Source organism: Coffea eugenioides, chromosome 6 (genome assembly GCF_003713205.1).
Source record: "Coffea eugenioides isolate CCC68of chromosome 6, Ceug_1.0, whole genome shotgun sequence".
Lineage (NCBI taxonomy): Eukaryota > Viridiplantae > Streptophyta > Magnoliopsida > Gentianales > Rubiaceae > Coffea > Coffea eugenioides.
The window spans coordinates 49,764,256-49,779,745 of record NC_040040.1 but is presented as its reverse complement, the minus strand read 5'-3'; the positions used below and the strand labels follow the sequence as shown (position 1 = coordinate 49,779,745).

Here is a 15,490-nt window from a genome sequence, read left to right as displayed (position 1 = left end):
TTTCATACGAAACTTTATTCATGTATAACTAGTATAAGCAATGAAATATATTATGAACTGTGTTGATTTTCAAAAATAATTTTTAAATTAATTTTATTCGAGTGTAATGGACTGACGTTCTCTTTAACACAATGAAGAGAAGCCTAGTCCGAACGTTCTAACGTACAATGGTCGGGATGAATAGACAATCACACTTATCGCTTTGTACTAGCGTGGAGGAAAACGTAATGCTGCATGAAAGGGCCAAACTGACATCGTAAAGGTTACAGATGGGCTTTCCATGCTTCCTAGATATGCCAAGAGCCCAGTAAGATTATGATCCATAACTCTGAAACCAGGTACGAGTGATATACCCTATACTAATATCATCATTTCGTTCTTTTGCTTCAGCCTTCGAATCATTTACCATGGCGGACGAAGAAGACAAACCCCAACTTCGTCTCACCCATTATACCTCGAAAATCTCCGGCACCACCCCACTTCATTCCGCCGTCTCACCACTGCCGCCGCCACCATCTCCATCAACCCTGTCCATCATCAACAACGAAGACCTCTTAACCGAAATTCTACTCTGCTTACCACCAAAATCCCTCCTGCGCTTGCAATGCGTCTCCAAACTATGGCTCTCAATCATTTCCAGGCCCAATTTCCGCCGCCTTCACGCCCGCCGCAATCCCACCTCCTCCGCCGCCGCCACCAACCTCTTCTTTTACCGGGTATTTTGTTGGGTTCCTGAGTTCAATTTCCTTTGTCTTAGCAATAGTTTGGAAGATGTCAATTCCATGCGTGTTATAACTTCTAATTTGAGCAATCGAAGGGAGGGTTTTCCATGGCGGATTCACTCCTGTAATGGGTTGATCTGTTTGGACCCGTACGATGATGAAAGCACAAAATTTTTTATGTATAATCCTACTACCAATCAGAGTCGGTTTATTCAGCTTCCGGATTCGCCCGAGGATCGCCATTCAATTAGGGATTTGAGTTTGGCTTTCGATCCTTTAAAACCCGACCACTACAAAATTTTATGCGTTTGGATGAGGTTGCCGGAGATTGTACTCCGGTTTTCATTGTACTCCTCGGAGACTGGGGTTTGGAAGGAGACAGATGAGTCCTATGAGTTTGATTTTGAGTGGGATGAGGAGCTTGACGAGGATGACAACTTGAGTTCCATGTTCAATAGTATAAATGTTCTTTTCAAGTATGGGGCTTATTTGGATGATGCTATGCATTGGGCGAATGCTGATGGGGATTTTTTGTGCTTTGATTTGTGGAGTGAGAGGTTCAAGCCAATGCCAAGTCCTTTGATTCCTGATGACCAGTGGAGAAGGAATATCTTGTACTTTGGGGAGTCTGGTGGGCATTTACATCTCATCGAGACGTACAGTCCTCGAGCTACATTGGTTGATGTTCTGGAGATGGAGAGTGATTATTCGAAGTGGTATGTCAAGCATCGTGTTGATCTTGATTTTTTGATCGTTGAGTACCCGTTGATTGTCAATGAGGCATTTGATCCTGATGAAGTGGAAAGATATCAATTTAGAGTTCCGAGTTTTGTTGCAGATGAAAAAGAGAACAAGGCAAAGCTTGTGTTGTCATTGCCAGGTAAGTTGATCTCATATGACATTATCACAAAGAAGGTTGTTGAGCATGTGGAAATAAATCCTCCAGGTGCTCTTTATTTTGGAGAGAATCTTACATTGTATGATTGGATTGATGCACACAAGCACTTGGAAACACTTGCTTGTGTTTAGTTATTATGTATATCCTTTGCTATTGGTGCAGAACATGTTCTTGACTGAAATTCTTTGTGCATCGAGGTGATCTATATTGTTATCTTACTCAAATGGTACACTTTCTTTGCTTTGGAGCAAATGAATGTCTGCCAAGTGTCAACCATTGTTAAGCTTGTTCTTGGCGTTCAACAGTTTGATGTCAAGGGGAAATTTAATCCAAGTGCTTGAATTAACCATATGACTTTAGCTGGATCAAGATGAAGATTTCCTAGTATTGAAACTACTTTGCAATCTTTCAATGTGGTTCTTGGCGAATTTAATCGCAGAGCTTGTTAAAAATCCCATTGAGAGGTCAAATGTCCCCTGATTTAATCAATACGAGAGTAAAAGAGTGCTCTGCTGAATAATAAATAAAGGGCTAGAAGAGAAGTTAGGGATTCATATCATCTATGTAAATGTATGTGGATATGCTGCAAAACCCCCAACTTTTGATCGAATGACGAAATAAATATTGGAGACCATAGAACCAAAATGGCTGAGGTAATACACAATAGCTCTTAACTGTGTCAGTTTAAACCAGAATGTAGTTCTTGCATCAGATTCAATTACTCGTCTAATGTGAATTAGTGAGCTGTCTAACTTTTCAAAGTAAGGCAAAAAGACAGATATCTTTGCTCCATATTCATATGCATTTATACAGATGTAATGTACCTTCATGTGTTTATCAGTACCAGTTTTTGACCTGAAACATAAGAAACTCGAAATCAAAGGGACAATTTTAAGCACTTTAAATCAAATTCCTTGACAAGCCTGACGAGAATAATAACCTCCCAAAATTTTGACTTAAATTAAAGGCTGTTTGTGTTCAAAAGAGCAAAAACAGAAGTAACGAATAAAAATTCTAATTCATCACACTTTCTCTAGACAGTTAAAATACCACAACTACTATTTCTAGGAGGTTGGACACCTTGGCTTGGATGTTAAAGCTGGACTTACAAGGCATTATTTGGCTGCAGATCAACATCAACTTTGTCATTGAGAAAGATTCCTCCAAGAGATTGAACCTACAACTACAAGGGAACAAAATTCATGTTTAAGCAATTTTCACATTATTGAAGTCCTACCATAGAATCCTAAACGAATATAGGATTCTCACTTTGCAGGCGATTGAACAAAAGTCATATGTTGGATCTATGATTCGTCCTTCACATATCTGGCAGTTGGGAAAATTTTGATCCAACTTATTAACTCTTCCGTGCAAAAAAGAGAATTGACTTGGAGTTAACTAAGAAGGGTTGTATGCCATCAACATCAATATCTTCCATTGTATCATCTTTGGCCACGACTACTTGATGAGATGCTTTGTAAACCTAAAACAATATTATTTAGGTAATTGAGATGCAGTCAAATCAAATAATTAAAAAAAAAAGAGAAAAAAAAACATACTTATAAAGGTTGTTATAATTAGGAAATATACCCGCAGAATATCATGATTTTTGTGCGAAACCTTCAAACATTTGTCACAAATCAGCCCATCCAAGCATTTTTTTTTCACGGAAACTTGTCTTTCAACGATGGCCTTCAATGTTACAAAAATCATCATTTTGATAGAATTTTGCTTGAAGTAAATATTTCAACCATAGTGGCAGCAGCATGATTCCCAGAACTTTTAGAAGAAAAAAAAAAACTTTAACCACAGAATAGTCGTTAGTCTTCAGAATTTTGAGTTTTATTGTTCGTATAAAATTGAGTTTTAATGTTCGTATAAGAAAGATGTAGTTTCCTCATTGAATTGTGATAGGGAGTCTGAGTCCGACTCCGACAGGTCCAATTCTACGGATAAAGTGGGTCTGTTTGGTTATCAAGATTTAATAAAAATTTCAAATTTTGTTCTGCTTATATCATAAACATATTTTTTAATTATTTATTTATTTTATATATATAATATCATAAAAAGTACTATAGTGTTATGAATAATTGAATATTTCAATCTTTTGAACCACAAACAATAATTACTTTCCTTATCCACAAAAAAGAAAATATAAAATGAAATGAATTTCAGGCTGACCACGAAAGACTTTTTAACATAATTTCAATCTTTTTCCTTGAAATTAAACACGAAAACAATGCAGTTGTTGAAGTAATTTTTCTCTATGTCCGTTCTCAATTGGAGGAGGTCGCGAGGAAAAGGAAGAAAAGGGTGCTCATATGCCATTGAGGTTGGTTGATTCGGAGGTGTGGATTGCGATTAGAGTGGTGGAACTGTGAGTTCACAAAAATTACATGAAGCATAGAATAAATACAAACCAAATTTTAAAATACTAACGAGTATAACATATCTAAAAAATGATTTTTTACTAACGGGTGTCAAATGAGCAATTTTGTATGTGTGACATACATCTAGACCCGTTAGAATATACACTATCAGTGTATAAAAGATTTATCAATGTATCTGTATGAACGAAGAACACCACTTTAAGGACCTCCAACTATCGCATGAAAATTGGGAGAGATGGGGACCTCTCCCATTTCAATTCTGCCCAGTTTTCGATATAAACCGGAATAATTTTGATATAAACATGAATTATAACTGAATTACTATAAAACTCACGATTACATCAAAACTTCAAAATCTGGAACCTGAAAATTGGAAATGCACATTTTCAAATTTCACAAATTTGGCCAAATCTAAATCATGAAATTCCCCCAAAAGGTTGTACGTGCAAACATCTAGTCCTTCCTACCCAAACAATGGCGCCTTCCATCATCTTCCTCTTTCCTGATGGTGTATACGTTGTTCTTGAATTTTGAACCCAAAAAATTTGAATATATATATATATATATATATATATTACTTTGCGTGGAAATTATGCTTGGTTGGCTCATGCATTCGTTAACAATTTCACATAAGAGGCTAAAAGGTAGTTTAAAAATCACAAGGAGGTTTTTTGGTTGAAACCCTAAACCAAAGGGCAATTTAAGGCAATTTGTATTATTTCTTGACTAGGCAGACTAGAATAAGCACTCAAAATATGACTTAAAGTAAGCAGCCTGTGCTTAAACGGGCGAAAGCAATGAAATAGTAGATAAAATTAGCAACTAATTTTCTTTTTTTTAGTGGATCTGCCTAAATACATGTCAATTAGAGAGTTCAATAACCATAAAAACTTAATAGCTAGCCATTATTTGAGTGGTGATCTACGAGGTTCTCCTTTTCTCCCTTGCCTTCTAATTGGACAAAGCTGCTGGACTTCCAGGCCATTACTTGGTTGCAGATCAACTTCGCCATTGATTCCTTGAACTGATTTAACCTATAAATGAACATAAGTTATGTATAAGTAAATTTAACACAATTGAGGCCTAAGATAAAATCTCAAAAAAGAAAAGGGGAAAAAAAATCTTACTTTGCAGGCGATTGAACAAAACCTATAAGTTGGATCCTTGATATATCCTTGACATATCTGACACTTCGGACAATTTTGCACTGACTTTTTAAGTTTTTCATGCAAAAAGAAAACCAATTTGAAGTTAATTATGAAGGGCTGAATGCCATCAACATCCATATCTTTTGTTATATCCTCTTTGGGTACAGCTACTCGATGAGACGCTTTGCAAACCTAATACATGATAAGTAAAAGTTTATTCCAAACCAGACCCAAAAAAAAATTAAATAAATACACATGCATGCATGTTGAAATAAAAACTAAACGTACCCGCAGAATATCATGATTTTTGTGAGAATTTGTCCAACAACATTTATCACAAATTGGCCCATCCATACATGTTTTACAGAAAACTGTTTTCCACCGATGGGTTTGAATGCTACAGGTATCAACGTCTTCATAGAATCCTACTTGAAGCAAATGTTCTAACCATCGTGGTTGAGTTCCATATGGCAGCATTGTAATGTCCCTTTTCAAAATTTTGGAAGGAAAAAGGAACGATCACAGAAAAGTTGTTATAATTCTCAGAATCTTGAGTTCCGTGGAGATGTGAGAGAAGTAGAAAAAAGTTTATGTTGGTTTATAACTAGTATATATAGGTTTTATAGACTTGGAAGTTAAGAAAAAATTGGAAGCGTTACTAGTAGTTTCTTTAAAATTATGAATTGTATCCGAAGTTTACTATAATTGGGACAAGAGATTAGCAATTTAATATAGAAATTTCTGAACTGTTTCCTTGTCTCTGCAATTTCACTGTACAAGGAAACACTTCTCTACTTTCGGTGCTTCCTATTATGGGTTCAAGACTATTCATTCTTTTTTAGTAGTATATGATGGCCAATTGCTTTTTTTATTGAGTTAAACCGGTCGGGCAAGCTACCACCAAGATTTTCAGAAGATTCTAAACTTGAGTTCGATGTTTAGTAAATTCAAACTTGAATTCGAGTTCAAAGTTTTAAATCGGATTTTTTTTTTCTCATAGGCGTATATTGAGACAAAATGTCCCTTCAAACTTTAATTGATATCAATGCATTAATTGCAAAATTCAAAATTGATCCTTTAAAAGGGTTGCGATTATGCAAAATAAGATTCGAAGAAATAAAAATTACTATTTGTGTGCAAAGTTGTAAATGACCAAAGAAAAGAGAATACGACATAATGGGTACAAGGGACTAAAACTTGTTCAATTCCATTCTATTCATGTACAAGCCTACTCCAAAATTGAGCACATTAAGAATCAAGACATTTTGGGGTTCCCTCGGGGTTTGGGTTTGTAAAAATTGACGTAAGCTCTTTGGGCTCCGAAAGAAAGAAAGAATCAAGACATTTTATTGCATTTAAAGGTTATCATATAGGATAACTCTTTCAAACGAAATAATTGCCACTTAAAGTTAAAACCAAAATACCTTATTTTCAGTCAACATTTACACTTAAATACTTATAGACCGACTAGTAATTAGCAATATGTGCAAATGAAAATGTTAGAGGACCTCTGAGCATTTAAATAAAATATGTGTTTTCACTCAAATTTTTTTTTAAATAAACAACATTATTTCATTCCCGTAATTATGTGTCATTCACTCGAATTCAAACTTTAGCAATTGTATTTCTCTTCCTCCTTTCGGTTTGCCTTGCGGAACCATAATAGTTGTGTTTTAAAGTTTATTGGTGTTTTGGAATTGGGGCTGAATGTTTTGGATCCATTCTGTTTGTTTCAAGGATGCAGTTTGGGCTGTTCAACTATCGAAGTTGGGCCTGCAGCTGGGTTGTGAATATAGAATGAGGCAGAATGGGTTGAACACTTTGACCTATTGGACGTCTAGTGTTTGCTATTGAATTTGTCTAATGGGTACGGGCTGGGATTAAGAAGAATTTAGCCCCTTTTTGTTTTTTTAGGAAAATGATCGGTTTCATCATTTACATTTCCCAAAAATATTCTTTTTGTCCCTCACTTTTAAAATGAAACAATTTTGTTCTTGACATTTAAAAACTGAAATTATTATATCCCTGAATCCAAAATTTCAATTTGAATCAAACCACCAATCAACCTGATTACAAATTTTGGGGGTGTAATTAATAGATCATTTGGTTAACTCAACTTAATATTCATGTGAAATTTAATGAACCTAAAAATAAAAAATAAAAAATTATAACATAAAAAAGAAAGATTAATCTTTCCTACATTATCATTGTATACATTGACGGTTTTATGTACCGCCATATCATTTTAATTTAAATTTAAACACCAAATTTTATATTTATGATACACATCTAGATTCGCAAGCGGATATACTAACGGTGCATGAAAAGATTTACCAAAAAAAAAAAAACTCTATTATTCCAAGACAAAGAATGACCTTTTATTTTATAATTTTTATTTTTTTGGTTTAATAAATGTCATGTGAATATGATGAAATTGACCGATTGATCTATCAATTCTATTTCCGAAATTTATTACTGGGTTATTGGATGGTTTGATTCAGATTGAAAATTAAGTTCATGGATGTAATAGCTTTAATTTTTAAATATCAGGGACGAATTTGTTTATTTTAAAAGTGAGGGACGAAAAGAATATTTTTGCAAAATGTGAGGGATGAAACAGATCATTTTCCTTTTTTTTTTTTGAGATAGTAACTTTTATGATACATGTACTAACACAATAAAATTAGATATTAAAGCAATAACGTGTAGAAACACAGCAAAATTATCACTCATTGAAAGTTATCTCTTCAAATCAATTTTATTTATCTGAATTCAAATTAAATACATCTGAACTATGAATTACATAGTGCAATTGCTCTAATATGTAAAGCATTTTATTTATAAACTTTACATGTACTATATTAATTAATATATTTGTTGTATTTTGAAATGTTCTTTCAGTCATCCTCTAGTTCAACCACTCACCTACGATTGAACCAGTGATTCAAAGACGGGGTGCCTTTGCTGGGTTTAATAACTTTAATAATTACTCAATTCGATTATTAGGTGTTAGTTCTTGAAAAATGAATTTAAATCAAGAAACTATCTAAATACAAAGAGGACACTAAGAACAATAATAGGTGTCATTTTTTGGAAAAATATATCTAAATTGAGACTAATTTTAAATACTAATGAAACATTAAATGTGACTTTTTTTTATTTTTCATATTTTTTGTAGAGGAGTAGGACTGCAGAAGTGGGGAGGGGGTAAAGGAATTAGACAAACAAACAATGACGTTGTACCTCATTTGGTAACTATACTGTTGCACTATTACTTTATTATTACTTCTAAAAAAATATTCTTTCGCTGCAATGAATCTATAGTCGCATTTTCTAACCATGCTATTACAACCACAGCTTCATTTATTACTTGCAAAAAAATCTGAAAATGGAAAAATAATATTGTCATGTCTTTTTTTTCAGTATTATCATGTTTATTCTATTATCCCTTGCAATTCAGTTTATCACAAAAAAAAAAAAGGCAAATCCACCATGTGACAAAGTTGAATTGAACTTCTTTTTGGCCAAGTTGGATTTGAAAGAGTAATTTCCAATGCATTTATCGACATGGTAATTACTAATTACAATTAGTATCCTTCAATGGGATACCTACATGTACTCTACATACGGATGACAGCTTCTGATTACTGGAGTTTCCAGGCTTTGCGTCCATCCATGTGGAACTTCTTGAGGAGTCGTCCAAAGAACATAGCCACAATAAGAATTAATTTGCCCTCATCACTCCATTTTCCTGCATTCCAAACCACTTATCTTGACAATTTGGATCAGGCTCAGCTGCTTCTTACAACTACATCCTGTTGAGAAGCCCACATTTCCACAAAGCTAAGGGAGAGACAAGTTGGGAAGGAGGAAGTGGGAAAGTCTGGAAACAGCTGTGGAAGATGAAGATAAAGCACAAACAAAAGCTGATTGTATGGAAATGCCTGAACCAAGCCTTGCCAAGTAGGGAAGCAGTACATAAACGAACAGGAAATGGTGATATAATCTGCAAGCTATGTGGGGAAAATAGTGAAACAATGGAACACAGATTCTTTCAGTGTAAACAAGCACAAATGATATGGCGGATGGCACCCCTCCAGTGGGATGGACTTACGGAGCACACTGCTGATTTTAGAAGATGGTGGAGTATGTTAATGGAAGTGCAGACGCGAAAGGATGGAAGAGAACACATAACCTTAACAGTGGAAATTCTTTGGCAGATCTGGAAAGTCAGGAATGAAGTTGAATTCGAAGGCAAGAATAGACATCCAATGGAAGTCATCAGGAAAGCAACCAAGGACTGGGAGGAGTATCACCAATCACAACAGATAGAACATCGAATGAGCATCTCAGAAACAGAAATAGCTCAAGATGAGGAGGAAAGGGTGGGGGAGGATGATAACTTGCTGAACATTAGCGTTGAGGTGGGGCAACACGTAGAAGGGCAAAATATGGGAATTGGAGTTACAACAGAAAACAATCTGTGCCAGAAATGTGAAGCTTGGATGCTGAATGAGAGAAGCACTGGATCAGCAGTGCTGGATAATCTTTTGGCCATCAAACTGGCACTTTGTAAGCTAAAGGGGAAAGGGTGGCAGCATATCAAGATCCAAACGCCATGCACTCAGGTCCTAAATATGATACGGTATCAAGCTTCTAGCAACCAAAGGCTGGCAACTCACCTGGAGGACATAAAAGATCTTTGCTCAATGTTTAGGAAATGCTCATTTGATAGCTTGCCTGTTGAAATGAATAGACTCAGTGCTAAACTGAGTAGATTAGCTATGCATACACTTTGATGAGGAACTCAAAGCTCCTCAGTGGCCTAGTCCACTTTTGTAAAGTCAAAATTTGAGCCCTTCTCACACCATGTAGTGTTACTTCCTTGTTTCATGAAATAAAATTTCTATCGTTTCTGAAAAAAAAAAAAAAAAGAGAAGCCCACATTTCCACAGGCACTGCCAAAAGACTGAGCAGCTTTAATTTCATTACCCACTCGTGACTCGTGAGACAAAATTTGTAGGTAAACTTTTTACAGATATTACCCACATTCATATCCATTTTAATTTTCTAAGCAAGAAATTTGCTTGGAATAAACATTAATTAGCAAAAAAAAAGTTTACTTTTTTAAAGTAGATGCACCGATTTTCTCTATTTTTATCAAATTCAAAAAATATGAAAATTAATTTTTTATACACTGACAGTAGATATACCATTGATGTTTGTAGACATCCATGCTTGGAATTCTTGAAATCTCCTTGTCCAATTGGATGGAGAGATGTTATCAATGGTAAACATTGGGTCTCCTGATTTTCCAAGACAATGGAAGTAGCAGGGATATACTCATATCCATTTTGGTATTGGATGCCTTTCTCGTTCAACTAAATTTAAATTTGAATTTCAAATTTTGTTTATGTGTCATGTATCTAACTTTGATAGTGTATATAAAATTTACTCAAAAAGAAAATAGGCCAAAGAGAATTTCTATCTTTAAAATTGGATTAAGGGTAGGAATCAATGTTCTTTTTAATTTAAATATATAAAATATTGTAGTCATTTTTTGATTAGTCTATATATCTACATATTTGAAGACAACTTTTCAAATTCGATCTCTTAGGGATCTCCCAACTTCCTATCCTTTTCTCTTAGACTTTTGATTTATTTTAATTAGATAAAGCAACATTTAATGTTAAGATTATACACTTACCACATTGAATTTATCAATTAGCAACATTCCTAAAGTCAATTAACTAAATAAAACCTAACATACAATTTCAATTTAAAACTTACCAAACTTATACATGACTATAATTCAAAAATTATATAAATCACCATAACCAAAAAGGAAATAACAATATTCCAAACTATTTAATTTGGCAACACTAAAGTTAAATGTAACAGAGCATATTAGGAAAATTCCAAACCTTTTTTCTGATAATTTTGACTTAAGTATGTAAATATGTTTTCCTCCTTAAAAAAGCTTCTTGACTCATTGAATTTCTTTATTTTATAATTCAAATATCCGTAGAATAAAAAATTTGATACATACATATTAATGGTGAATAATGGTAGCCAATAACACTATTATAAGCTAATTAAAGAAATTTGTTTTCTTCAATTCTTTTTTCTTTTTGTAGTTAGTGAGCTTAAGACACTTCAGTAGATTTGTTTTTCCTATATTCTATATTTTAGTGTTGGACTTTATACTCTAACATTAAACTTTTAGTATATAAATTAATTTTAACATTTCATTTGCACTTAAAATAAATTCTATATTGATATTTTACAAGCATCTGGACAATTTTTCGTACAACACATGTATATCAAAAAGTGCATTTAAAAAATTAATATATGAATTTAAATCAATAGATTGTATTTAGATGGTTGTCTTTGGGAGTATTTTAGGATGATTTTTAGACCAAAATTTGATTCAAAACCTATTTTTGATGGATGTTTGTAAAAAACACCAAAAAAGTAAGTGAAATTTTACTTGAATAAACAGCAAAATAAAAAAAAATTGCACAGAGGAACAAAAAATGGTGATTATAGTAAGTTCAACTATTGCCACTTTTACAAGAATCTAAAAAATATATAGATGTTAATACAAGAAATCAATTAACATTCGAAGAGTTTGTTAAACTTTTACAGAATAGAAGAAGGAAGTATGATAAAAAAAATGAAAAAAAATAAAAATTAAAGAAAAGGTAAGGAAAGCTAAACACGTCTTTACAAATATTAGAATATAGTTATTAGATTAGAAATGATTTAAACTTACCTATTTAACACCCACTAATGATTAAGTTTAATTTATATCTAATTTAATTAGGTCAATGTGGATGATCAAAATCTACCCATAATATATATTTAGTACGACATTTTAAAATAAGTTATGCTGAAATAAAATTCTTTTGAATTTTTAGCCTTTTTTGCATATAACTATTTTAAATAATAATAATTATTATTATTATAATTCAAATAAAAGCTCACGCATAGCATGGTCAAATGCTAGCAACAGTATATTTATGGCGTTAAAAGACAAAAATTCTATCATTCACTTGATTGTGGAGGCTGTCAATCAAGCTTAATTTAATACGAAGTGGTTGGCTTTTAAAGTCCAATATACACTCTATGAAAGATATATAATCTATAGCAAGTACCCTATAACTTCCAAAGTGATGTTCAAGACATTGAAATTTAGTGGATCCCCTTTCAACCTTTTCCTTTCTGTTAGTGGCGGAGCCAGAAAAAATTCTTAGTGGGGGCAAAAGTAATACTATAATTATTTACCTACTCTTTTTTTAGTTTTTTAAGCAAAAAAAAAAAAAAAATCACCAACAAGTACAAATGAAGTATATATTCCATGAAAAAAATAAAAAGACAAACTCAAAATTATTAATGTAATAATAATTTTATTTCATAAACAAACTAAACTATTTACAATTGCTCACGGTAAGTTTTCATATTTTGATAACGGTTTACAACCTTCTCATTTTGAACTTCACGAAGTATATTTTTCTCAATGTAAGTAACTAAACAATCATTCATCCAAGTGTCTCCCATTCTATTTCGTAACCGATTTTTCACTATATTCATAGCTGAAAAAGCCCTTTTTACGGTAGCTGTAGCAACAGGCAAAATCAAAGCCAACTTTAGGAGCATATAAACCAATGGATACACAATATCTCTCTTAGTCTCCACTAACTTTTGAGCTAGATCAGAGATTTTCCCTAAATCTAGAAATTCCTTAGCTGATTTCAAGTCATTAATATAAGTATCCAATTAAGTGTCAAGTGCAAGAATATCCAACTTAGAAAACTCACAAGGATAATGTTCTGCAAGACGAATCAACTTTATCTTATCAAATGCTGCAAAGGAATCACTTGGGTTCAAGCATGCCATGCAAAGAAGCAACTCCATATTGATTTCATTAATTGAAACGATTGTTGAGTTCTTGGAGTTGTAAATCTATCACTGCACAAAATAGCTCGACTCGATAGTGGTGATGGTTTGTAATTTGCTGAACTTTTCTTCGAGGTCTCCCACTACTAATGAATATTTCATCCATTTTAGGAATGATGATCTCATGTTTTTCACAAAACAAACAAACTTCATCAAGTAAAAAATCCCATCCATATTCCCTAGTAGCTTGTAATTGTTGCTTGGAAACCTTGACTAGACCCATTACATTCGCAAAATCTTGATCCTTCCTTTGTAATGCTTCAGATAGTGCATTCGTTATTCCCATGATTTTCTTCATCAAGTGTAAAATAAATGCAAATTCAAAAGATTGCAAAGAATTAAGAAGTGCATATGCTTGACCTCTTTGCTCCACAAGACCATCATTTTCAAGTATCATAAGAACATCTATTACAGAATCATAAATAAGAACCAACTTCAACAACGAGCCAAAATGTGAACCCCAACGTGTATCACAAGCTCTTTGAAGGCTAGTTTCTTGATTTAAGCCCCGACCACTCACAAGTTCTCCAGTCATTAGATCGTCAACGCTTTCTTAAGTCGTTGTTCTCTAAGAATTTCTTGTCTTTGAGATGAACCTTCAAGAACATGCACTAAGGTAGACAGTGTATTATACATAGAAGAGACTTGGCCAACTTGGACATGTTTCTTTGCAGAAGCTGATGTGCAAAACAATGAATATAAAATGCAAAATTTTCCTTCAGGATCAAAGTTTTTAAACCATTATATTCACCTCGCATGTTACTAGCACCATCATAACCTTGACCATGGATTTGTGACATGCTCAAACCATGCTTTGAAAATAATACATCAATTGCTTTCTTAAGTGAAAGAGCAGTAGTATCTCTTACATGTAGAATGCCAAGAAAACGCTCAATCACATATCCATGTGAATCCACGTAACGTATAACAATTGTTAATTGCTCCTTTGTTGATGCATCACGAGATTCATCACATAAAATAGCAAACAATTTGTGTCCAATGGCATTTACAATAATACTTGTAGTCTCACTTGCCAAAGCATTTGAAATATCCTTTTGAATATCTGGAGCAATGAGTTTGAGATTTTTAGGGGCATTTTCAAGAACAACCTTTTTTATATCATCATTATGACCCGCAAGGAAGTGCAAAAGTTCAAGAAAATTTCCTTGATTTTCAAAGATATCAGATTCATCATGACCATGAAATGCCAAACCTTGGCGTAGGAGAAATCTAGCACAATCTATTGAAACTAATAAATGAGTCCGACACTCAACCTTCATTTTCTCTAATTGCTTAAAAAATGCCCCTTTGATGTGCTGATTTGATTTAACAAACTTTGACATTTACTCCAACTCAGATTGTGTGCGTTATTAGGACCACCAACATGAACATCAAATCTATCCTTTTTTTTTCCAATTTGTGAATCCTTCCTTAATGAAACTATCACCACCAGATTGTTCGCCCACATCTGGTCTATATAGATAACAGCATAAGCAACAAGCGGCATCTTTTTCAAGACTATATTCTAACCAATTCTTGTAATCATCAAACCAGCCCCGAAGAAATCGACGTATCTTTTTTCCTATCTTTTATTGTGGAAAAACATGCTCAAGAGGTTGACATGGTCCCTTTTGTAAGTAATATCTCCGAATTTCATCTTGAAGGTTTGGATGATAATCCCCAATTTTTTTCCTTTGGGCTGGATCTACAGGTAATTCATCTAAATTAATCCCCAAGCATCTTTTTTTTATTGTCATTTATTGCATTTTCATTATCCTTGGCTTCTTCTTTATTAGATGACTCTTTTTCCATTGACTTCCTCTTGAAATATCTCCCGCAGCTAAAGAAATTAAAATCAATATATAAGATACTAATGAAATTAAAATATTAAATAGACAATAAAATCTATCCAATAACTATTTCACAAGTTAAAGTTATTTATTAAATGACTTATTTATTCATTACTAGATCAAATCATTAATCGCAACATATGAACCTAATCATGTTAATTAGACAAAAGGATCCATACAAGAATAATTTGAAAGTTAAAATATATGTCAAATGACCCTCTATTCATCATTACATTAACTCCAATATAAGAAACTAATCAAGGCAAATAAAAAATAAATTATAAATCCATAAAAGCACCATTTCACAAGTTAAAATATTTATCAAATAATCCATTTATTAGTTATTATATTAACTAATCAGTTTTCAAATTTCTTTAAAACAGTAATAGTCTCATGCTCTAGAAATATATTTGCAAACAAATTCAAATAATAATAATAAGAAGTAATTGTTTAGAACCTGATTTTGATGATCTCCTAAAGTTGGTAAGAAGTTTAGAAAAGAGTTGCAATGGTGGTGGACCCC

The 15,490-nt window shown here is 33.2% G+C and overlaps 4 protein-coding genes across 4 annotated transcripts; 2 read left to right on the top strand and 2 right to left on the bottom strand.

Moving 5' to 3' along the window:
• Nucleotides 1–401: 401 nt before the first annotated feature.
• LOC113775226 (F-box protein At5g07610-like) lies at nucleotides 402–1,969 on the top strand. The gene has a single exon (XM_027320011.1). It carries the CDS (start codon nucleotides 408–410, stop codon nucleotides 1,749–1,751), a length of 1,344 nt encoding a protein of 447 aa, XP_027175812.1. The 5' UTR covers nucleotides 402–407; the 3' UTR covers nucleotides 1,752–1,969.
• Nucleotides 1,970–8,788: 6,819 nt separating this feature from the next.
• LOC113774342 lies at nucleotides 8,789–9,957 on the top strand. The gene is made up of 2 exons (XM_027318887.1): nucleotides 8,789–8,855; nucleotides 8,948–9,957. Exons 1-2 carry the CDS (start codon nucleotides 8,789–8,791, stop codon nucleotides 9,955–9,957), a joined length of 1,077 nt encoding a protein of 358 aa, XP_027174688.1.
• Nucleotides 9,958–12,937: 2,980 nt separating this feature from the next.
• On the bottom strand, nucleotides 12,938–13,652 carry LOC113774341. Its single transcript, XM_027318886.1, has 2 exons — nucleotides 13,262–13,652; nucleotides 12,938–13,023 (listed from the first exon to the last, which is right to left on the bottom strand). The coding sequence occupies exons 1-2, from the start codon at nucleotides 13,650–13,652 to the stop codon at nucleotides 12,938–12,940; spliced, it is 477 nt and encodes a 158-aa protein (XP_027174687.1).
• LOC113774339 (zinc finger MYM-type protein 1-like) lies at nucleotides 13,652–14,397 on the bottom strand. The gene is made up of 2 exons (XM_027318885.1): nucleotides 13,869–14,397; nucleotides 13,652–13,713 (listed from the first exon to the last, which is right to left on the bottom strand). Exons 1-2 carry the CDS (start codon nucleotides 14,395–14,397, stop codon nucleotides 13,652–13,654), a joined length of 591 nt encoding a protein of 196 aa, XP_027174686.1.
• Between the last annotated feature and the right edge of the window lie 1,093 nt (nucleotides 14,398–15,490).